At 45.9% G+C, this 25443-nt stretch overlaps 1 protein-coding gene across 8 annotated transcripts in view; it reads right to left on the bottom strand.

The window, feature by feature from the left end:
- Nucleotides 1–25443, bottom strand: part of LOC105008930 (collagen alpha-1(XIX) chain) — a 156305-nt gene that overhangs the window by 91507 nt on the left and 39355 nt on the right. For 7 of the 8 annotated variants that reach the window (XR_004575728.1, XM_029119675.2, XM_029119676.2 and 4 more), the window contains exons 14-17: nucleotides 22117–22170; nucleotides 18487–18522; nucleotides 15487–15516; nucleotides 14218–14271 (exon numbers count right to left, since the gene is read on the bottom strand). Coding sequence is in view for 7 of the 8 variants with exons in the window: in XM_029119675.2 (XP_028975508.2) it covers nucleotides 14218–14271; nucleotides 15487–15516; nucleotides 18487–18522; nucleotides 22117–22170 (174 nt within the window). In the remaining variant the exon portion in view is untranslated. The remainder of the gene's footprint in view (nucleotides 1–14217; nucleotides 14272–15486; nucleotides 15517–18486; nucleotides 18523–22116; nucleotides 22171–25443) is intronic. The other variant, XM_029119677.2, reaches the window with a different exon arrangement.

Genomic DNA, 25443 nt, shown 5'->3' with positions numbered 1-25443 from the left:
ACAATTACAGACAAGCACCGTGCTCAGACACCCAATGACAGGGTGAGGATTTGATCCAGCAACCTTCCGGTTGGTACTCCAAGAGCAGGGCCACTGCAGCTGTCACCCCGGCATCACTTATCTGGGCTCCGTTACCTTGCCTGGTGTGACCGGGGCAACCCCTGAGCAATGGACACTCATCACGGGAAAAACACTGGTGTATTTAAATGAGTTCACATACTATATTAATCCAGTTCTGAATGAGAACACAGTGGCTCTACAACACAGCCCCCTTGAACACACACACACACTCACTCACAGGTCCGTGAACGTCGGACCACAACCCAACGCCTGGCATTCTGTCCTTCCTGACTGGACAGATGCTGCTGAACAGACTCGGGTTGAGACGCCACCGCAACAGCCTGACTCAACCAGAGTCTAGGGTGTGTAGCTGATGGAGTCCGACACGAGGCGAGTGAGACGGAGTCCGTGTCTCTCTGTGTATGTGCACATACAGCATGGTCTCTGTGTGTGTTGCTGGCTGTGACCTCCCTCCTCCAAAGAGCTGCGTCCCCTGAGACGTTATAATGATGCTGTGTGTGTTTGTGTGTGTTTGTGTGTGTTTGTGTGTCTGTTTGTGTGTCTGTTTGTATGTGGACCAAGTTTCCTGGCAAAACTAAAAGTCAGTCTTACTGTTCCATGTTTTCAGCAGATTGCTGGACCTACAGTCGCTGAATTCATAATGACACACGCGCACACACACACGCTCACTTTCACTCTTGCACACTGACACACTCCCAGAGAGTTTTCTGCCATCCAGGCCTGAGAACCATCTCATCCCTGGACCTCATTAAGGTCGAGCTCCAAGTACTCGGCAGGGTAATTAATTAGTCTCTTAACATGTGTTTATTCCTTATGCCTGTGGATCCAGGCATACCCAACTTGTGTGTGTCTACTTTTGAGGTGTGTGTGTGTGTGTGTGAGTGCATGTGTGTTTGTGTGAAGAAAGAAAAAAATATCACGAAGCATCAATCCTGGCTTCCCCATGAACCAAACACTTCCTTTCCCCCCGTTCACGCAGTCTCTACACTCTCTACTCTGTGTCTACACAGTCTCTACTCTGTCTCTACACCGTCTCTACTCTGTCTCTACACCGTCTCTACTCCGTCTCTACACCGTCTCTACACCGTCTCTACACCGTCTCTACACCGTCTCTACTCTGTCTCTACACCGTCTCTACACCGTCTCTACACCGTCTCTACTCCGTCTCTACACCGTCTCTACACCGTCTCTACTCCGTCTCTACACCGTCTCTACACCGTCTCTACACCGTCTCTACTCTGTCTCTAAACCGTCTCTACACTGTCTCTACTCTGTCTCTACACTGTCTCTACACCGTCTCTACTCTGTCTCTACACCGTCTCTACACCGTCTATACTCTGTCTCTACACCGTCTCTACTCAGATCTCCCAGCCGTCCCCCTCCACTTCCCTTTGGCTCCAACAAACTCTAAGTTTGAACATGTTAAAGGGTATTTGCGCTGCCAGTTAGCCAATCAGCCAGCCAGCCAACGTGTCAATCAGTCAACAGTGAGCCAGCCAGTAAGACAGGCAGCCAGCGAGCAGTCCGTGAGCGTCTCTGTGTAAGGTGAGCCCTCTTGTTCAACAAATATTCAACAACCCCCACCCAACCCCCCGACCAGCCTGCTGTTAAAACGCTGAGGGCCGTATCTGTCGCCCCACACACATTCTGAGCATGACGGAGACGTACATTTTACCGTAGAAATCTCAGCTGTGAGCCTTGAGCTGATCTATAAATCATCTATGTTGTGTCAATCGGTCGTTCCACACCAATGGTGTGCCCAGCGTGGGCCAGGCAATGCTTCTGATGTAGCTGCTTGCTAGCTAGCTTCATACGCCCAGTACCTGTACCCTTCTTTGATGCCATCTTTTTAAGGCGAATGCCCGACACAACTTTGGCTACTCTAGCAGCAGTACATAGCAGGCAAGATGCTACTCTATCTAACTATATCAACTCTAGCTGCTAACTAGCCACATACAGTAGTTGTATATTTAGCCTGTAGCTGGGCATGTAGTTCAGCCAGTAACTTATCCTGTAGCTGGGCATGTAGTTTAGTCTGTAGCTTATCCTGTAGCTGGGCATGTAATTTAGCCTGCAGCTTACATTCCACACAGTTTGTTGGTGTAAATAAGAATTAGTTCTTAATCGACTTGCATGGTTAAATAAAATGTTATAACATTTTATAAATTCTAAATACACAGCCGTAATGTCACGAATCCTCCACGGTGTGACACTATGTTAAAAAGTAAAAAGCATTTCTGACCCAAACTAATGACCTTTCCCCGCAGGTCTGGTGAGATCAACTGCATGCATCCGGCCATACAGAGCCAAGTTCACCACACCACCTCCCTCCTCAAGTCCCCCCTCGCTCTCTTCCTGCTGATTACTCAGTCTCTGTCCTCTCTACCGCTCCATCTCTCTCCTTTTCCCAATTAGCTTCTCCCTCTGTAAACCCCAGCCGACAGCTTCACTGTACCTGTCAGAGTCCGAGTCTCGCTGGGTTTCTTACCCTCTCCCCCTCTCGCACTAAGGTCTCACCCGCTCTCTTCCTGTCTTTCCCTCACTCTTTCCCTCTCTACAATCTCTTTCTCCCATCTGTCTCTCTCCAGTCTCTCCCCCCCCCTCTCCCTCTCTCTCTCTCTCTCTCTCTCCCGTCTCACCCGTCTTTCTCACCCCTCTCTCCCCGCTCCCTCTCCCCCCTCCGCAGTCTGTCTCCTCTAAGTGAGCTCTTGCTAACACCATTAAACATAATGGCAGCATTAAGTACACTGGGTATGCAATGTTATCACCAAACAACATTACTCTCACAGAGAAATTTGAATTTTACCCAAAGCAATTTATTTGGTTGTTGCAGCGCTTTTCATTACCTCCACATGCTTTTTATTCCCCCCCACACGCTTTTCATTCCCCCCCCACATGGGACTACCATAGAAATAGCTGGCTGTACCAATAGTTACCACACCTCAAATTGATAATCTGGGCCAATCCATTCTGATATTGATATCAGGTCATTATGTCTGCTGGAGCAGTGATTGGCATTAGGGGGCGATAGTGGGCACTTGGTTTCACTTTGTGGGAGGAAACCCACTCTAAGCTGACTTAACTGACTTTTACCGACACACACACACACACTCAGACCAATTTACTCAGCAGGAAATGGTGAACAGATGAAGGGAGTGGAAAACGTATTATCATCGTGACATTTTTTTCCTCACTTGAGAGAGCCACCTGACAGCAGGCAGAGATGAAACTGCTCTCTAACACCATGCTGACACCTCCTCTCAAAACCACTGGAAGGGTTAATTGGTCCAAGAAAGGAGGTGGGGGGGTGATGGAGAAGTAGTGTGACAACGAAGCAGGAAAAGGAGATGGTGAGGAGTGAAAAGGAGGTGATGGACAAGTAGAGTGAGAATAAGTAGTACAACAGCTCTGGACTTCCTGTAGAGTCCAGGAGTCCGGAGGTTCGATCCAAAATGAAGAGGAGGTGAAGGGGGGAGGGGGGGGGGGGTGAGACAGAAGAGACAGAGGGGAAGTTGGACACGTTTCATTTAGGCCCGTTACGTTGGGTCAGAGACCCGTGGCTACTGGCCACCACGCTGGCCAGGGTGTTAATGCAGCAGCTGCCAGGGACTGGTCAGGACCGGTCGGGTTGTTCGGGCAAGGACTGGGAAACCTTTCACACCGGGCCCGCTAAGACTTCCCTGAGATCCAGTTACCCACTCGAAACCCACTGACTTGTAAAGGACAAAGGCCCCCTCGACCTGAACGGGGACGTCTGTTCTAGTAGGTGTGCATCTAGATGTTTCTGCTTCCCCCCGTGTCACCACGGACCAGGGCGGCGTGCCACCGGAATGCCGTTAACACCACAAGCTACTTTCCTGAGATACAGTTACCGCCGTTCACTTCCTTATCCTTGAATCTGTGCGATTCACTGGCGTCCCCCGCCACAGCTCCAATATCCAGTTACCACCACGGCCCTCCAAAGTCCAGTCACGGGAGTCGTCCGTTCCTCGTGGATTATTCCACAACGAGAGATCCGTGACACTTTGCAAGGTCGCCGGCAGCTATGCTGGCGGTCACTGGCGTAGCAAGGTTCCGCCGGGCCGGGGTGCAAGCTGTCCTTATAATCCCCCGCCCCCCCCGGGACAAAGAATGACGATGCGGTATATACCCATGTGAAGCCGATCCTGGTGTGGAATAACCTCACAGCCGATATCTGGCTGACATAGCCATGTAGAACAACACAACATAAAATAGAAATGCAAAAAATATTTTATCAATAAAAGCCTAGCCCCACACCCACCGCGTGCCCACAGCGTGCCCCCCCCCCCCGCCCACCGCGAACCCCCGCCCACCCTGGTGCAGCCGACCCCCTTGCATCCCCGATGGCTACGTCGGTGAGGGCGTTCCTCACATCGTGCGACATTCACAACCCAGGTGAAGAACTGGAAAAGTGCGCCGGTCGGAGCACTGAGAAAAGCGCGTGACCTTCTATCAATCTGAGCCCGGCGCTCGGAGGGGGAGCATCCTTTCAATAACAGCTGGGGAAGATTCGCTATCCAGAGCCAAGAACTGGTTGTTCGGTATTTTCTTAATTTTACCGAAGTTGCGCTCCGGTTTCATTGACCTCTTGAATGACACTTGCTGCATATCTAATCGTTTTGTCACTGCCACAGTATCTCCCTGTGGTGAACTGAAACGTACTCTGTCCAGCCAGCGTGCCTGGGTCCTCTCGCTGGCTGTCTGTGTCCTTTTACAAGGGGTTAGGGGTCAGGGATTGGATCGAGGCAAACTATTTTTAACATAAGCATCACTGTCTTGATGCGTGTGTGAGTTCTCTGAGACAGTGTGACGCCCGGTCTCAGAGAACTCTCTCGCACACCGTAAAACGTTTACTACCAGTATCACTTCTGTTTACACCAACCACTGGAAGTCATAGCAAAACCAAGCTGACAGATTGCTTTGAGACATCCAACGACCATACTGTTGTCAACGTTGTCTTTGTTACCACCATCATCATCATCAACATTCTCTTTACGCTAACAAACACCACAGGATGAATCGTTTGGCTTTAATGCCCACGCAAATGCAAATTCTATTTAGATTCAGCTGAAGCAATTTTACATCATTTATAATAACTACGATTGGTTACTAATCCATACATCAAACAATATATAGCATAAAATTGCTCCTACTGTACAATTGATTGAGAGCAGAGTATATAATTACTACATAATGAGTATAACTATACATGTATAATTAGCCACTGTCAATGTCTGGCTAATGATCACAAAGACAAAATAGAGTGAGAAGGGCCGTGTCACAAATGGCATTATATTCACAATTTAGCGCACTACTTTTCTCCCCCGGGGGCCACTGAGGCCCTGGTTAAATGTTGGGCACTATGTAGGAAATGGTGTGCAATATGGGACACAAAAAAAAGTCAATCCAGGAAGAATGAACAGTCTGTGAAATGTAAGACTTCCCATAGCCCAGAGCTTACCATTATCTCCTTAATGGTTTGTTAATACGCATCGATAATGTGGATTTATTTATCCTGCAGGACAACGACTTTGCCATCCCAGTGGGGAAAATGGTAGTATGGTTCTGTTTACACACACACACAAACATAATCAAGTAAAGACTGCATGGCTACAGCTATACTCAATGCTCCATCCAGTTTCTTTCTTCGCACTTAATGGGTCTTTGGATGAATAACACGAGATCTTTTCACTTCTTTCTTTGGAGCTGATGTGATCGGTCAGCAGAGCTATTAGCAATATACTGCATACACAGCTGAATGGTATACGTTTGTCTTATGATAGGCGGTGTTATATAATGCTATAGTTATCCTATGTCACGTAATGCTATGTCAAGCTACATCATGTTATATATAATAATATATATATCATATGGTAATATGGTATAATATGGTAGAGAACTCATTTAAACAACTTCTGAGTAAGTTGTTATTTGTATTTCAATGTCCGGATGTACAGCCCAATTGTTTTTGTAACATGATGCTGTTCTTTAGAAGGTTGTATTTTAGAAGGTGGTATATATATATATATATATATATATATATATATATATATAGGTATATATATATATATATATATATATATATATATTTGGCAAATATATACTGTTGGCCCATAAATTATTTGACCATTAAGCTCTGAAAATGAGGTGTAGCTCTGATGTTGCTCATTAAAAGCCCAATCAACTGAGAGAGGTTGGGATGGGAGACGGGGCTGCCTTTTAAAACGTAACCAATGTTACAACCCCGGTGTTCATCTCTGATGTCTGACAAAAGAAATCGTCGCTTCTAAATCTTAGAACTCTATTGTGTCCTCTGCTATTTGACCAGACCGGAATGAAACTTCAGGTGGGGCTGTCACACACAAAACAACATTTGCCGCCAAGGAAAAATGGCCTGAGAATCACAACCTCACCTTCATGTACGGGCTGAGAGTCACAACCTCACCTTCATGTACGGGCTGAGAGTCACAACCTCACCTTCATGTACGGCCTGAGAGTCACAACCTCACCTTCATGTACGGCCTGAGAGTCACAACCTCACCTTCATGTACGGCCTGAGAGTCACAACCTCACCTTCATGTACGGCCTGAGAGTCACAACTTCTATTTAGTGCTTCCTCGTATTCTGTGACGAATACGAAAACTAGTCAATTCTCCAGACCAAAATAAAACGTATAGATGCACTGGGGCTGATAATGCATAATTCATTTCCACAGCACACATCCGAGATCCGTAGCTAGATTGGTTGGCTGTACTATTCCGGGGTCCTCTAGGGGCTTACAGCGGTTTCATCCGTTATCCAGTGACTGTCTCATAACAACAAATTCTGAACAATACATTTGTCTCTCTGAGCCCAGTGGTAGCCCGAAAAACATGCCCAGATAAAGGAATATTGCCTTTTTGTTCCTGCCAATGACGTGTGCAAACCCCAAGACTGTTCCTCTTCCTGAGACACGAAATGAGACTAGAGTGAATTATTAACAATAGGCAATGATTGTAAAAACATAAGTGCTGCTGGAAGTTATGGATTAAATCATTCTTGGATTACACTCTTTCTACCGCAGAGCGTTGAAAGAGGACGGACAACGCAAGAAAAAATTATGTTGACTGGATATTTTAATATTATGTTGAGAAAAAGAATAATTCAGTTTGTGTTTTTTGTTCTAATAGAATATTAAGCTAAATAATGATAGTCACTGGCAAGTCTTTATGCTTATTTGAACCGAAAAAGGCTTAATGTAAGCTATTTACATTATTTATTATAATATTTATCTAAATATTTGACCTTGTTTAGGAAAAATTGTATATGTTTATAATATAAAGTAATATCTGGAACGACATCTTGAAATAAGCTTACTTGTGTTAAGCATTGTTTTTGTTAAAACAAGCTAAAAGTGCCAATGAAGTGAGATACCTTAGACTGTTATGAGAAAAATCCACTACTATAAAATACATTCCAGGCTTAAATTGCCCAGTGGCCTGTGAAAAAGTGGGTCAACCAGGTGAGAGTTTGCTAACGTGATATCAGATAGGCCTATTTATCAAACCAACAGTACTGTCTTGTTCAGGAGTGAAAAAACAATCACACACATACATTCGTCTTTCTATCCTTGTGGGGTGAAGATTGACATAGTCTTTCCCCGAAAATTCCCTATTCCTCAACCCTAAACCTAACTCTAAGCCTCGCCCTAACCTAACCTAACATAACCCTAACCTTAACCTCAATAACTTATATATCTTATATACAGCTCCGGAAAAAATTAAGAGACCACTGCACATTTTCCCTTTCCAGAAAAGTGGAAAAGGAAGGTTTTGAGTGAGGAACAGAAGGGTAAAAATTAAGAGACCACTGCAAATTAAACGCTTCTGTTCCTCACTCAAAACTTTCCTTTTCAAAATGTTTGGAAAGGAAAGAAAAAGGTGCAGTGGTCTCTTAATTCTTTCTGGAGCTGTGTGTTTTCCCTGAAACATAAACCCTGACCAAACATTTCTCCAGTGCCGACCTGCCAAAGAACCTTGTGGGGACCTTTTTTTCTAGGAGAGGCCCCTCCAATGTACACATAGTCATGGATCACATAGGCACACAGCCTTGTCAGTTGAGGCAGTGACCAAGCTGTACTGTATATCATTTGATGAAGATGAGGCACACACATATTTCAAAAGGCTTTTTTGAGGGCCTCATGCCCTTACATGGAGCACTGATATTCATACCATCACTTGAATTCACTGCTCACACACTCCCGCGCACACACACACACACACACACACACACACATACACTATTAATCCCAGCAGCCTAGTGCCTTGCCCAGCAATAAACATGTCGGTACTAACCCAACCCTGTGCCAGCTAGCAGCTCCCCAAAGCAGCGTATGTGAGTGCGTGCGCGTGTTCGTGTGCGCGTGTTCGTGTGTCAGCAATCCAGAGCAGTGTAAGCTGTGATAAACCTGGCAGAGCTGGAACAACAGGAAGTTCTCCAGAGATCTACTGTCCTGCACACGTAGACTGTCCACGTCCCAGGCTGTCGATAGAGTTAACGCCTTCTACACTGGACAATGGGGGTGGGGGGGGGGACAGAGAGCACTATTACAGTCCGCTAGGCAGACGTTTCGCTTGGTGCCTTTGAGGTCGATGATGGCAGACGGGCGTGACAGTGGCGTTTCGTTCACTCCCAGCTCAACGCTACACTTGGCGACAACATGGCGTCGTACATTAGAACACCTCCATCTCCTCTTTGCCTTGAGACGTTCCAAAATCCCAGCCCCTCAACTTAAAACACTCAAAATAAATGCCTAAGAGTAATCGGGAGAGGAGGTCGTTGTCGCGGGCTAACTGATAGCTCACAACATTAGATGCGACTGTCTAAAATCAAAGCATACGAAACCTCACCCCTAACGCTTAGTGCCCTCAGAGAAAAACACCTTTTGAAGCTTCTCCTGGATGAACTGACCTCACAGTTTGTGGCGAGACGTGCTTCTGTGTCTCTAAGCACAGGGTGTGTGTCGCCACAATGTTCTCGTTTTTTCGGCCGCTGGGCTGCCGGTGTGGTAGAGCCGGTTCGCGGTGTAGGGCGGGAAGTATGGCGTGACAGGGATCCATGGCTCACCGGATAAGCACCAGCATACTGGTCTATCAGGAAGTCTGTTCAGTTATTCAGTGCTGGGTGTTGTCGATGCCAAGCATCCTCACACTGCAGAACCTACAAATCCCCACGCCGCTCGCTTCTTTCAACGGGCAAAGGGAAAACACGCTCCCTTCAAACCGCTCAGGCCGGACTTCAAAGCTCCGCCTGTCTCATTAAAGACTTGGTCTGGGACCCGAATGTCACACTGTTCCCCCAGCCTCAGGGTGTGTGCCTCAACCGTGCCCCCCCCCCCGCCTCAGGGGTCGGAATCAGGGCACTACAGAGGGGACGGGGGGGCCATTTGGGATACGCCCCCAACGCCCAGATTCTGCCAATGCTGACGGGCTTTACACCGTAACAGAAAAACACCCCCCTCCGTACGACGTCCTGTGACTACGCAGCGTTATGGTGGCTCCGGTGTCGCCAGTGGCAACGGGACAAATCCTTTATAACCCAAGTCACCCCCCAACCCCCAACCCCCAGCCCTTAAGAGGCACCTTATTTCTAATTTAGTGCACTGCTTTTCACCAGGGCTTGCAGGTGACCTGTGATCATCTGTGGCGAGGTAGTGCTCTCCAGTAAACTGGGACGAAGCGTAGAGTCAAAAGTTCTAGCCGTCGCCTGCCTTTCTTTGTCAGTGCTATATATAATGGATGACAGACAAGTAAGTCACATTACTATTTATGCAGATAACCTTGACATGCAATGTTGTGATGTAAGAGCAAGGCTTTATTATTTAAATGAACACACACACGCGCGCACACGCACACACATGTACGCACACAAGCACAAAAAATCTTCTTCAAAGCATTTTCCTGCATGACAGAGAAGTTTCCCTTACCACCACTCCACAGTACTGTGGTGGATCACGCAGGCCTGAAAGTCATACGATCAAACAGAGATGTGTCCTGTGATTTATTATGGATAGTGTGTGGACAGTGAGAAAGAACAGGTCTCGCAAAATTTGGATTCAACCTTAATGAGGCCAACTTATATATACCAAATGAATGGCTTTCCACAGTGAGAAATGCCCTCTGCATCCCTTTGAAGGAAAATGGTACCTGGCAGTCTGTTTTCCTGTAGAAGCCATAGAGGGACAGGGACAGGAATGGGGACGGGAATGGGGACAGGAATGGGGATGGGGACAGGAATGGGGACGGGGACAGGAATGGGGACGGGGACAGGGATGGGGACGGGGACAGGAATGGGGACGGGGATGAGGACAGGAATGGGGACGGGGACAAGGATGGGGACATGAATTGGGACGGGGACAGGAATGGGGACGGGGACAGGGATGGGGACGGGGACAGGGATGGGGACAGGAATGGGGACGGGGATGGGTCAGGAATGGGGACAGGGACAAGGATGGGGACATGAATTGGGACGGGGACAGGAATGGGGACGGGGACAGGAATGGGGACGGGGACAGGGATGGGGACGGGGACAGGGATGGGGACAGGAATGGGGACGGGGACAGGGATGGGGACAGGAATGGGGACGGGATAGGAATGGGGACAGGAATGGGGATGGGGATGGGGACAGGAATGGGGACAGGGATGGGGACAGGAATGGGGACGGGGACAGGGATGGGGACAGGAATGGGGACGGGGATGGGGACAGGAATGGGGACGGGGACGGGGAGGGTGATAGGAATGGGGACGGGGACAGAAATGGGCGACAGCTTACCTCATGATAACTCGATACTTCAGACGACTTCATAAATGTCTGAAATGGTCAGAGCCTCTGGGACACACAGGCAGCTGAGGCTTTGGGAACAACTAAGGTGTATATGACAGACCTGGGTTCAAACACCCGTTTAGACGACCCGGCCCAAATGGCCAGGTAGACGGGTTAGGACTGTACTACTGGATGTATTACAGCAAGCACACTCAATCAAGCCACGCAGATTGTATTAGAAATTATTCCGAAAAACTCTAAGCTTCCAGGTCTGGAAGCTTAGGAAGCATTAGAGGAAGGTGTTATTTTTGGAAATTGTGAAATATTTTGAGTAAGAGAGAAAGACAGAGAGAAAGAGAGCACCAGTCCTGATAGTTCTGTTGCCCATCTTGAGGCTTACAGGGACCCAGGCTGGTGGACAACTTGCCTGGGCCACATGTGACCAGACCAGGGCTTTAAATACAGTGAAACTGAAGCACATTCACCATGAAGTCATGCAGGCTAGCAGCCATCAAAGACCAAGTCCAAAATGGCCCCCTATAAACTATTTTGTGCACTACTCTTGACCAGGCACTCTGGGAAGAGTGCCGTTTGGGACAGTTCCTGGCTAATATTACAAAGATAGACTGGGTTGTGTGTGTGTGTTCGTGGCATACAGTAAACAAAACTAGATTTCTAACATTGATTTAAATTGCCATCTGACTCTCCTTAACATTTGTAAGTGATTTTTCCACCAACACATTCAATAGTAAATCACATACCCTTCAACATCTGACCTGGGGTCAATGACCCCTATATTTTTTCCTTAATAAATATAGCCTGACTGCAGTGTCAGATAAGACTTTTCTTTCACTGATTTTCACTAATGTCCATTATGCCAGGCCAGCAACAATAACCAGCCAAATTCAATGCGACTCAAAAGAAAGAAAAAACAACAATACAGTAATTGAACCAAGGTGAGTTTTACTGAAATGGTGAAATGATGCCCTTTTTCTAACACAGACCATCATATTACCCCTGTAAAACGTCCTAACATTGTGAAATGTTAATAATGCCCTTCTAAAAAGGGCTAACATTTAGAAATGAATGAACAGTGAACACAATGTTTTAAACAAAAAAATAATAATTAAAGAGTGACTGTGTTTAGCCACTTGACATCATGAGCAAGTTCTCAAAGAAAAGGTCACGTGAAATTGTGATCTTTGACACAGGCCGATTCTGTTGCCTCCCAGGTCAGGTCATGGTTACGTTGTAATATTGTATCTCTGGTGAGAATAATAATGATAATAATAATTTAAATCACAATTTGTGTGTCAGTTTGAACTACTGTAGGTATATGTCTCCATTGAGAATGTTCAGAGAGAGTATCAGACTGGTGGTATGTAGGCATTAGTTGTTTGTCCTATTGTAAGTAGTTAGGGTGCTTATCGTGGAGACACACAATGTTCACAAAACAGATGAATGGTAAATGCCTAATGAAATGTATTGTAGTCCATATTCAGAATTCAAACTGACAGTGTCCCATTTAGATCATAATGAAAAAGATTATGTGGAGAGGGTTGTACTGATTCTAGATTGGTAGTATTACTCTGAGACTATGAATCTGTACAAGATGTCTAAATAAGAGAATTGCTACTCAGCATGGGCTGTCGGCTAATCCGATAGCAGACTTAACTTGACCCATTTCTAAATAGACCAGCACCACAATAGATTTTCTGTCACAACTAAGCCCAATGTCCTCAACTCATCTGGTATCTATGAAGAAATTCTAATTTACTGCCATCATCTGGGTATCAGTGTGTATTTGTTAAAGTTTCATCTGGGTATCAGTGTGTATTTGTTAGTTTCATCTGGGTATCAGTGTGTATTTGATAGTTTCATCTGGGTATCAGTGTGTATTTGTTAAAGTTTCATCTGGGTATCAGTGTGTATTTGTTAAAGTTTAATCTGGGTATCAGTGTGTATTTGTTAAAGTTTCATCTGGGTATCAGTGTGCATTTGTTAAAGTTTAATCTGGGTATCAGTGTGTATTTGTTAAAGTTTAATCTGGGTATCAGTGTGTCTTTGTTAGTTTCATCTGGGTATCAGTGTGTATTTGTTAAAGTTTCATCTGGGTATCAGTGTGTATTTGTTAAAGTTTCATCTGGGTATCAGTGTGCATTTGTTAAAGTTTCATCTGGGTATCAGTGTGTATTTGTTAAAGTTTCATCTGGGTATCAGTGTGCATTTGTTAAAGTTTAATCTGGGTATCAGTGTGTATTTGTTAAAGTTTCATCTGGGTATCAGTGTGTATTTGTTAAAGTTTCATCTGGGTATCAGTGTGTATTTGTTAAAGTTTCATCTGGGTATCAGTGTGTATTTGTTAAAGTTTCTCATCAAGTCAGAGACAGATTTGCAGAGGGCACACACACACACACACACGCACACACGCACACACGCACACACACACGCACACACCATTGTTGGAGGTAGAAATCTAGGTATCATGTTGCACCTGCCATGACAACTGCTAGTTAATGTATGCAACCCAAAAAAACTTTGATTTCAGTTCACAAACAAATGCACGCACAGCCCAGCTGTCAACACCCCTCTAACAGCATCCCATTCCTTTAAAGAAGTCATCATTGAGCTTTACAAAGTTAAAACACAACACTAGAAAACAAACATAACCTTATTCCTTTTGCTGTGTCACAGTGACCCACAGTATAGGACCATTTTACTTCTGAAACGGATGGACAGGAATTAGAACCACCTAATAGGCCACACCCCTGATAAAACAACTTCAACCCAACAAATGGTTAACAAAAACAAAACAAATGGATAAATGTAGCCATTTATCCATTTGGGTCGAAATAACCCAGCATGTGTCCTGTCCACAACCAAACGAGTGCTGGGTCACTGAACAAACCAATTTTGGTGCAGCGGGAGGCGAAGTGTGCCAACTGGGTAGAACTGGAATGTTCTTGTTTTCACAAGTCGCAGCCATTGTGTTTTTAACCCCATCCGGGCCATTAAGGGAAACACAACACGGCTGAGGACCGCCCACTGCGGTGGGGGGTGGGGGTAGGGGGCAGCAGGCTACGTGAGCCGCCGGTCACGCCGACCTCTGGGCCTCAGCCACCACGTATCAGACCGTTAGCAGCCCCACCCACCAAAGACCCGGCAGGCCCACCCAGGGCAACTCCCTCCACACACCCTTCTGCGCCTCCACAGCACCAGGGCCCCAGCTGTTCCCTGGCTGCCTCGTGGGTGGTGGTGGGGGGGGGGGCCCCAGCCGGGCCACACAAAGAGCAATCGGCCTGGACGTTTACTCACCCTTTTGCCCTCTTTGCCCGGAACCCCTGGTTGACCCGGCAGGCCCGGCAAACCCTGGGGAGAGAAGACGGAGAGGCATCAGGACCGGCCGGTTGTGTGGTCAGGTAATTTGGTGAAAAATAACTGCTACTGAATCTGGATTGAGAAGGGGGCCTGTGTTGAAGCCAGGCTCCAGATCAGCTTATAGAGGTCCAGGGATCTTGCCCAAAACCACAGAAATTCTATGGAAACACATAGGGGAGAGGTGATGCAGGGAAAACCTTGCCTGATAACTCCATAGTGTGCTGGAGCTTTACCATGGTCCACACTAGGGTGAAGTAAATATTTGTGGATGATATTTGCATGGATGTAAAGCCCATGTTCGTGTCACCCCATCGATCCACTGAATCAGAATAACTCCATTGACCACCACCAATGACGTCTACATGCTAGCTATGCCACCGGCTCGTAGGAGCAGGACATAGTACAACAGTCACTTATTCAACCGAAAAGGAAAACCAAATGCTATGCAGCAAAAAACAGGCCAGTGGGATGGATTGTTGTTAGGGCTGGTTGGATGGGGTTACAGTGTTAGAACGTGCTTCTCGTTTGGTGTAAACTCATGGTCAGTTGGCCTGATGCCAGAACTGTTGCCAGTGATGATTAGGAGTTAGAAAGGCAGAACAAAACAGATCTGGGGTCAGGTTGTGTGTTAACAGCATGGTGCTTGTAAAGCTGCTGTGCGGCCAGATGTGAAAGCCACACAGACACAGCAACAATAGCCAGCCAATTCAGCCTAACGGATGCATCAAAAAATATCAAATTTAATTGTAGAAGCGCTTATGATAAAAGTGTTAGACAAAAGTTTTAATCTAACAAATAATGTTTACATGGGACATCTTAGAGAGGCTTGTTTTGTATTCATTTATGTGTTATGTGACGTTCTGACCAGGCTGGGAAGCACTGGGAAGAAACAGTATTATAATACTAAACCCTGTCCAGTGAACCACATTAAGACAATGAAATATCAAGCCCTGTCCAGTGAACCACATTAAGACAATGAAATATCAAGCCCTGTCCAGTGAACCAAATTAAGACAATGAAATATCAAGCCCTGTCCAGTGAACCACATTAAGACAATGAAATATCAAGCCCTGTCCAGTGAACCACATTAAGACAGTGAAATATCAAGCCCTGTCCAGTGAACCACATTAAGACAGTGAAATATCAAAACCCTGCCCAGTAAAAAACAATAACACAATAAAATATTAAACGAAAAGGGCAACATACCTGATCTCCCTTAAGTCTCCCTTTCTCAATCTAAAGAAGACAAAACAATGACAACTTTCAGACAGTAACTATAGAAATCAAATACATAAAATCAGAAAAAGAAAGCAACATTGATGTATTGATCAAAGTGAGCCAGCTTATGTTTTTTTTATCTTGAGAAAATGAGTTGAATTAGAGAATATGTCAGTAAAAAGATATTAAGGGGCTTTGCAGTAATAATCCAGGTTATAATCCAGGTTTGGTGGGGGTTTGGTTAAGGCCTTAAGCTTTTAAGTCACACACTTCCTGGGATTCTGGACTGGGTAGAAGACAGGGCAGCAGATAGACAAAGAGACATACAGATGGGTAGACAGACAGGAAGAAAGGACAGACCAACAGACGGGCTGAGAGACAGGTAGGCAGACAAATTGGCAGAAGGGCAGAAAGACAGGGCAGAGAGACAGGCATTCTGACAGTCAGAGCGGCAGACAGACAGGCAGGCAGGAAGAGAGACAAACAGAGTTTGCTATAGCCATTGCCACAGACCAACCAATCATCTTAGACATTTAAACCAACCAATCATCTTAGACATTTAGACCAACCAATCATCTTAGACATTTAGACCCACCAAACATCTTAGATATGTATCTTAGATTAGATTCAACGGTATTGTCATTGAACAGTACAAGTACAGTACAGCGAAATGCAGTTTGCATCTAACCAGAAGTGCAAATAGAAGAGGGTGGAAGTATTAAGTATATGTATGTAAACCAATCATCATATATTTCTTCTAAATAATTGTTGGCTTTCAATGGGCAATACTCGTAAAAACTCTAACAACTTTCATTTTTGGAAGCCACAACTGCAGAAGATATCCACAGATAACATAACCTGTGTAGTAACATCTACAACATGTGTAATAACCTCCATAAAATGACAGAACAGAATGGGAAAGTCGCTCACAGACTCACAAGTCACTCACAGACTCTTGTTTTTGTGCTTAAAGGGCTGTGATCAGTACATCCATGTTTAGACTTGAAACAGTGCTACTGCACTGCATATGGATGACTTATAAAAGACACAATCAGCTTTATTAAATGGCACACCAGACGCCTAAATCACATGCATGAAGGGAAGGCCTAAAACAAGTAACGATACTGTAATAACATAATTTGGGGAAAATATCTTGAAAACCTATTTAGATCAATTGTTTTAGGCCACTTACAATTGTAGGTAGAGCACTCAGTCAATTTGCAGTGCCAAATTAGAAAAAAAGCATGTGTTCTGTAATTCATTGATTGTTTACAATGCAACTGAACAGAATTAACAGTATAGTTTGATATAATTGCAGTGTCTGTATGTTACTACCGACCCACCCCTCAGCTATATGCCAAAACAGTGGCAGGGTTGGCGTTATGTTGTTGTTTGAATCACAGATCGCCACTTTAAAATGGCAGACAGAAACGTGGGGTTTAACGAGGCGGCTGACAAGCCTTCGGTAACTGTGACAGTAGCTGTAAACATGATTGACAGCTTGGATCCGTGATCCCCGCTATAAAACACAGAGCTCAATCTCACAAAGTACTGTTTTAGTGACTCAATTCATTCTCGATGTACAGCTTTTTTCATACGCACAGCGCTTGTGAACGGGAAAGATTTACACGTTTAACCTTGGCTTGAATTGAACAGGGCGAGTCAGTGCACAGCACACTGACATTCGGTAGCATTGGAAGAGAATGTGTCCCCTATCAACTGCAATGTTGTTTACAAGTCAGTTGTGAGGAGGCCTGAAGCAAACTAACATGGCTGCGATTTAGAATCTCCACTATCCTGACTGGCGCCTTATTAATGTATTTTTAGAACGCAGTAAACAGCGTGTCAACGCGGACAGTGACTGTTTGACGAGGGTTCGGTGGTTATTTGGGTGACCCCCGAAACGGGGGCAGGGTCACCTGCACGCAACCTCCCCCCACCCCCGTCTCGCTCCAGGGCCGATTGAGATGAGGCAGACTTGTCTTCCGATGATGTGTAGATAATTAGACCACCACTCGCTGCACTGTCTTTATCCATCACGGCCAATCAACTCCCCCTCAACCACAAGCCCGGCCCGGAGTGCCTTTATTTGTGTGTTTGTGTGTGTGTGCAGCCATGCATGCATCTTAGTCACGCGTTGACTGTCTAGGACTTCACACGGCTGCGCTCCTGCTCCACTCCTGCTCCATAGCTTCATGTTAACAGGACTGGGGAGGAGTGAGGTAGTCAGCGTGGTTGGTGCAATTAAAAGGGTGGAGTGCATGGAACATACAGAGGCCTCTCAGGGGAGCTTCACTAAATGCTGAGGATCTACTGGACACATGGAGCATGGGACTGGGGGAGAGGACGCAGAGCACGGCCCGTTTAGAAAGAGTGAGGATCTACTGGACACATGGAGCATGGGACTGGGGGAGAGTACGCAGAGCACGGCACGTTTAGAAAATAAACCCTTTAGATTTACAAATTAGAAAGGGATATGAAATGGATTGAAAATATTTAAACTCCCTGCTTGAGGTTCCAGGAGAGGAGATGAAGAGTGTGAGAGAGAGAGAGAGAGAGAGAGAGAGAAGCACACTGTCTCATCTTCTCACAAGTTTAGGTCCACCCGGATGCTGCCTGTCACTTCCTCCTCACCTCCTCCTCACCTCCTCCTCACCTCCTCCTCCTCACCACCGCCGCCTCACCAACTCATTCCTTCCCCACGGACCTCTAAACCAGCCTCTGCCTGTCTGTCTGTCGTCTCTCCGAGCCCCCCCGGAGGGGGTGTGGGGAAAGGGGGTTAACCACGCACATCAACCGCTGTCCAGCCTCGGCTTGCCCGCTCCCCCAGACAGCACAGAGGCGCATGGTAATGTGAACCTGAGCTCCCCCTGCCCACTGTCGGGTTGGCCATTCCACAGTCTGGATCCTAACCGTCCTGCATCACAGTGTGTCTGCATGCGTGTGTGTGGAGTAGGAAGACAGCTGTCTAAAATGGGGCATACTTACAGTTGGACCTGGGGGGCCTTGGGCACCCATATCCCCCTGTGTAAGAGACAAACGGTTGCATTTAACATTTAACACATCATTAATTCATCAGCGGCCTATTGACTCTGATACGGACCGTTTCATGTAACATAGAACAGTACATGACATGCAAACATTCTGGCTTTTCCCCTTTTTGAAATTCATATTCTGGGCTGTGAGAAATCAAGGCAGAGAGTGTTACTAGACCAAATAAATGTCTGAGGAGATTACCTTCACATCTTGCTGAGAGGCAGTACTTGGGGGAGGGATTGAACATGCAGCGCCGAAAGGTCAGTAGGAGTAAAAATCCCCTTGCATCACTTTTAAAGTCTGTTCGGGTATGTATGTGTGCAGACCTGGATTCAGACTATTTCAAACAATTTCAAACACCTTATCTGGGCTTCAATGAGCTTCCCTGGCACAACAGAACCAATAGAAGGGTTGTGAACCTGCTAAACCTGCCCACCTGGTGCACCAGAACCAATGGAAGGGTTGTGAAACTGCTAAACCCGCCCACCTGGCACAACAGAACCAATGGAAGGGTTGTGAAACTGCTAAACCCGCCCACCTGGTGCACCAGAACCAATGGAAGGGTTGTGAAACTGCTAAACCCGTCCACCTGGTGCACCAGAACCAATGGAAGGGTTGTGAAACTGCTAAACCCACCCACCTGGCACAACAGAACCAATGGAAGGGTTGTGAACCTGCTAAACCTGCCCACCTGGTGCACCAGAACCAATGGAAGGGTTGTGAAACTGCTAAACCCGCCCACCTGGCACAACAGAACCAATGGAAGGGTTGTGAAACTGCTAAACCCGCCCACCTGGTGCACCAGAACCAATGGAAGGGTTGTGAAACTGCTAAACCCGTCCACCTGGTGCACCAGAACCAATGGAAGGGTTGTGAAACTGCTAAACCCGCCCACCTGGCACAACAGAACCAATGGAAGGGTTGTGAAACTGCTAAACCCGCCCACCTGGCGCAACAGAACCAATGGAAGGGTTGTAAAACTGCAAAACCTGTCCACCTGGTGCTCTACACAGGGAAGAGCAACCACTACTAATGGTGGTTTAGGACATGTCTGGCAGGCATCTCAAAGGCAGTCTACTGGCAAGAGTCCGGGATGTGGCCGTGGTAGAATATAAATATGTGTCAGGATGGGAAAAAAGTCTGATGACTGTTCTTCCTGTCGGGCAATGTGTCTGTGTGTCCTTTCTGTTCTGTCCAGAGAGAGAAGCAGATGGTTAACATGCTGTTATCAGATCTGACTGATGGTAAAATAAGCATGGGTCAAAAAACGGCACGTAAAAAGCTTTTGCTCTGTTAACACGAGACATCCACGACCCCGGGTGTGTTTGGTTAACGCGGCACGCCAGGTAACAGTGAAGGATTCAGCGCGGAAACAGAGTCACTTTCCCATGATGACATGGTGCAGCAAATGTAAACGCAGGATCATTGTATAATCAGACTCCAGCCTACTGTACGATCTGCCCCGAACAAAGACGCACCATAGTGGTACTACGACCACATGAACATGAACACTACATTAACATTTAGGTCATTTAGTCAACGCCTAAGTGACTTTTCAGAGCAACCGCAGGCCTAGTGCAAATACCATGGCGTTTTGTATACACACGAACGACCGACCTAGCAACCACTCAGTTCGCCGCCAATGCTCTTAGCAGACAAGCTACCTCTCTCTCTATGCAGCCCCAGCAGGGTGTTATTGTTATTATCACTAAGGAAACGCGACAACATCCTCGCCTAACAGCAGCGGGTTAAAACGGAGTTATTGACTCGCAAGCGTGGTACAAACGTCTTCAGTCAAACCCAAGGCCGTAGACTGAGCAAACCTGACCTGGAGAGCTAAGAAAGATTCTTTACGTTTTTCACGCCCCGTCTGTGCACATGTCATAGTCCTTCCTACTTGGGGACAGTGGGACTCATTACGGACTCTAGAGTTGTTCGTAGTTACTCTCCCACCTTCCTCTGCTCGCTGCCTGCCAAACTGGGATAACATAGGCGGTCATTTGGTGTTCTCACTTTCACATTTCTCTTTCTCTCTCCTTTCCAGAGAAACAAACAGATAGCTCATTAGAACTTCAAGGCTGGAAGAAGCACTTGCAATTACCTCACAATCACACCGCAGCTCTGAGAACAAAACAGCCCCGAAAAGGAAAGCAGGAATGTGTGCGCGCACGTGTGTGAATATGAAAGATACTAATTAAAGAAATGAAAACATTTCATCTCTCACACAGCCTATACGCCCCACTGTAACATGAGATGAACCAAAACCCCAAAAGAGTTTCCATATATTCGATGCCATAAGAGGATTTGGTCTAATTCTAATTCACTTTCAGACTATCGGTATACATTTTTTATCCAAATTTCTCTGAAGTGTTGCATCTGATGTCTTATAGTGATGTCTTATAGTGATGTCTTATAGTGATGTCTTATTGTGATGTCTTATAGTGATGTCTTATAGTTTATGTCCTAATGCTATAAATTACCAGCTTATTAGACCAGTCTAGACTTTATAACATTAATTTTGTAAACGTTTAAATAGACAAATCCTTGTTACACACACACACACACACTCAAACTTTTCTCTGTATTTTCCACTAGGGTAATTGGGAGACCATCCCCTCTTAACATTTAATGAATAATTTGCCCCTGGTCATTAGTGAAGCTCGTGGGTGGAAGGATTGTTTGTTTGCTACACACGTCGTGTCCGTAACGTGCACGCCATTGCCCTGATGAACTTATCAATCATCAGCAAACAACGGCGCAGTGACACGCCTGGCCTCTGATCAGAAATGCATTGGACAGTGGACAGCACTGCGCTCTGAGATTAGCAGTGGATCACGTTTCTAATGTGTGTTATGGCGATAGTAGTTCCTGTCCAACGTTGTGGACCGTGTTTGGTGAAATGACCAGTGGAACAATTCAAATAGACCAGCTTGCCAAGCCAGAGGATCAGTCGTGTCGCCTGGCCGGTGTCTGTCAGCTGGTGGTCTTCCTAATGGCACGACACTAGTATCCCTGCACCAGTAATTGACACAGAAATCGACAATATCGTAGAGTGAAATATCCTCATCCACCGCAACAGCATTGACAAGTGAAATGTCCTCATCCACAGCAACAACATTGACAAGTGAAATGTCCTCATCCACAGCAACAACATTGACAAGTGAAATGTCCTCATCCACAGCAACAACATTGACAAGTGAAATGTCCTCATCCACTGCAACAACATTGACAAGTGAAATGTCCTCATCCACCGCAACAACATTGACAAGTGAAATGTCCTCATCCACTGCAACAACATTGACAAGTGAAATGTCCTTATCCACTGCAACAACATTGACAAGTGAAATGTCCTCATCGACAACAGCAATGTTGACGTGTGAAATTTGCTAATTGCAAGGGATCTAAATCGCGTGGAATATTTAGTAAACCTCCCTCATCCGCAATGCAACGACTGATTTAAAGTTAATTCCGTTAGCGGCCGTCTTAACCCATAAGGTACCAACTTGTTGGCATCTGTACAGGATTGTACAATATTAGTATATTAGGCAACACCAGAGTTAAGGTATTGGTATTGTCACTTACTTTATCACCTTTGGGGCCAATAGGGCCAGACCTTCCTGGGTCTCCTTTCAAACCCTGGGAAAAAGACGCGACACATTAGAGAAAGACATAAAGAGAGCCTTCTTCAGCCAGTGAAGAGGTGCGAATGAAGTTTCATTTACTCAAACATTTCTTGGACGCAGATCTGTCCTGAAGGCAGAAACTAGCATGACTGGTTGACTTAAAGGAGGGGGCTGAATGCTCTAAGTTCACCTTTGACCAAGGTGCCTGTCCGTACCCTAAACCCTAACCCTGAATCTTGTACTTATCCTAACGCTAAGTATAACCATTGCCAAACGTTGACCCTAAACCTTTCATTAATTGTTGACTGACTTCGGAGTTGGAACGTGAGCTCCGCCCTCTCCATTGAATCCACCAATCTCAGATCAATCTCCAGAACATGTTTGAGGAAGTGAGACTCCAAATACCAAATGAAGACCAAGTAAGTGAAATAGGTCTCTGGTCCTGTATGACTGTGCAGGCCACGCCCACCTGAAAATGGACATCTCATTGCCTTACTTTGCCTGTATTTCAGAACTGTTCAATTTATTTTCACATTTTGACTCAAGCAAATTTTTTCTAAATATTACCAGAAAATATTAATATGATTACCTACCACACGCTTTTCTTTACAACTTTAAAATCTAGATTTTTTTTTTTAGAAATGACGCAATGGTTTGTACGTAAAATAGTCCACTGAATCTGATAGGTGTTTATGAAGCTGATGTTCACAACATACAGCGCTTTTTCATTTAATATTCTCGGATGTCACCAAGAATGAATAATAATTGTGTTTGTGAAAAGTCCATCAATAATAGTTTTAATTAAAGTATGATACATTTGGTAAATCGTCTGCATTTCATTTTTTTTCTGTGACTGTTCCTGGTGTCATCGCCAGGAACAGTGGCAACTTCCTCAGGAGGCTGGAGTGCCTGCAAAGCAAACCGAGGTGATTGAGAACTGAGGTGAGGCCCCCGAAAAGTTCTACATCTTTACTAATTGAGACGGAGAGCGAGATCACTTGCCTCTGAGCCTACACTGAGAGCCATTGCCATGGAGTATTTATTTTCAGCAAATTATTAGAATTCAGTGGACAATTTGTCAAATTTGTCAAATATTCAGTTAGTCTGTTTAAAAAATAAAATAGGCCTGTGACAATTTCATAAATGGTAATATTGCGTGGTATGACTGCATTTCAGAACACAGATCCGCTGTTGGCAGAAGATGAATGGATTTGACCACGAACGTAACAGGCAAATTAGCTTTCTGCACGTCCCGGTGCCCCAGGCAAACAGGCCGTGCTCATTTTCAACCATTTAATTGGTCCTAAAGAAACCATTCAGCCCGAGCTCTGTAGCAAAACCAGCTTGTCAAATGCTTCGATAAATATGCCTCGATCCAAACCGTTCAATAGCTACGCTAACCCAATTATCAGAGCAAATTATTTTTATTTCTACGTGGGATTCCTGGCTGCGTTTTAGAAAAACATTATATGGACGGTCAGCGTGCCTGTCTTAGCCCAACATACCCAGTGGATCAAGTGTTACAAGACAGACACACATTTTACAGATGTTACATGTGTCTGAACAGTGATTTTGACCTTCCATCAATTTTGATGTCCATTGCTATTGTTTGTGTGTGTGTGTGTGTGTGTGTGTGTGCCTGCTTGCGTGTGTGCGTGCGTGTGTGTGTGTGTGTGTGTGTGTGTGTGCCTGAAGGCCTCTTTATGTCAGAGGTGGTGACAGGTGAAAGAAGGCCAACAGCTGAAATAAATTCCTGTGAATACAGGGGCCCGGGAAGCTGACACAAACGCCCACGCACTCATATCAGCACACACATACAAACATACACAGGTGCGTGTGAACACACGACTGATAGGTGATAAATGAGCCTTGAAATTATTGACGGGCTAAATTTAAAGCAAAGCCTTGTTACAGGTGACACATTCAGACCAGCGGCAAGGGGCTCTTTGAAATAGAGGGGAGGAGGGGGTGACATCCACAGAAGTGAGAATGAAAGGGGTTCAATGTGAAACCTTAAAATAAGTGGAGGTGAAATGGATTCAACATTCAGCCTTGGTTAAGTGCAGGCAAAAAGGGGTTTAACATAAAGTGCTGAAGTGGATCAAGTATTTGTTGTACATCATATTTGCTGAGGATGATTACGTTCCTCTTTATCATATCAAGATGTTTTAGAAACAGAGTGACTAATTCCCTCCCATAGCTCTTTAGATGCTCCTCCAACCCAGAAAGCGTGATCGTAAATAACCCTACTCTTCATAGGGGTTGAAGAAGAAGAAAGGGAGTTTTTTTATGTTGGACTTGACAAACAGTTTCCAAATTCAGGAGACTAGCTGGGGGCGTGGCCTCCACAACCAGACAGGAAAATGCAGGTCACCTGAAGCATCAATGCACACAGCTCCACATCAGCACAGGCCACGCCCCTCAAAGTTAATAATAAGAGGTACCTGGAGCCCCGCCCCCCCCGAACGCTGTGGCCACACCAGGGTCCCGCCGTCAATCCGGATCAGAGCACGCTGACCCGACAGCGGGCAGAAAGATCGCCAAGGAGCGACAAGTTATTTATGCGCTGGAGGCTCTGAGCCATACTTCCCCTCTCACAGTGCCCGCTACCCCAGGGAAGAGGCTGGCTCAGCCACCAGCCGGGACGTGCCTCTGCCCCGGCTGTCAGGCAGCATTTCTCATGGCTCACCGTTAAAAACCCGGTGAACGCCCACGCGAAAACCAATAATCACATGTCTACCACCACGTGTTCCCGTGACGTCTTTGCCACCAGGTAAAATCGTCCACTAAGGCCGGCCGTGTTGAGGCTGCCTTGGTTTGATGGGGGAAGGGAATGACCCAATGAGAGGACTGTAGATTTATAGACTACAACCTCAAAGTGGAATTGCGTGGCTGTGAACCAAATTTTGGGACGTAATCACTGTAGTCAGCTGGCAGACTATTGACTTTCTACACAGAGCTCTTTGGGTCCTGCCTTGGCTCAAGTTGGCAGGGGCAAAGCCCACTTCCAGGACCTCTGCACGGAGACCACTGACGCTAGGAGACCTACTGAGCTCCGCAAACAGCTCTGTTTGATAGACCTACAGTGTGGTGATAGTTTTACAGAAGTTGGCCTGCCAAGGAAGGAAATATTGTTGAGACCCAGTCATTTAGTCAGTTAATCCTACAGACTAGGTCATTTAGTAGGTCGATTGTTCTTTTTCAATTGTACTTTCGTTAGGGCCTGATAAAGCCAGCCAAACTCCGCACAGTTAACTCTAAACACCTCTGCTGGCAGGCACGACAG

This window comes from Esox lucius, chromosome 5 (genome assembly GCF_011004845.1).
Source record: "Esox lucius isolate fEsoLuc1 chromosome 5, fEsoLuc1.pri, whole genome shotgun sequence".
NCBI classification, from domain to species: domain Eukaryota; kingdom Metazoa; phylum Chordata; class Actinopteri; order Esociformes; family Esocidae; genus Esox; species Esox lucius.
The sequence above is the reverse complement of the archived record's forward strand: the minus strand, read 5'-3'. Positions and strand labels throughout refer to the sequence as shown.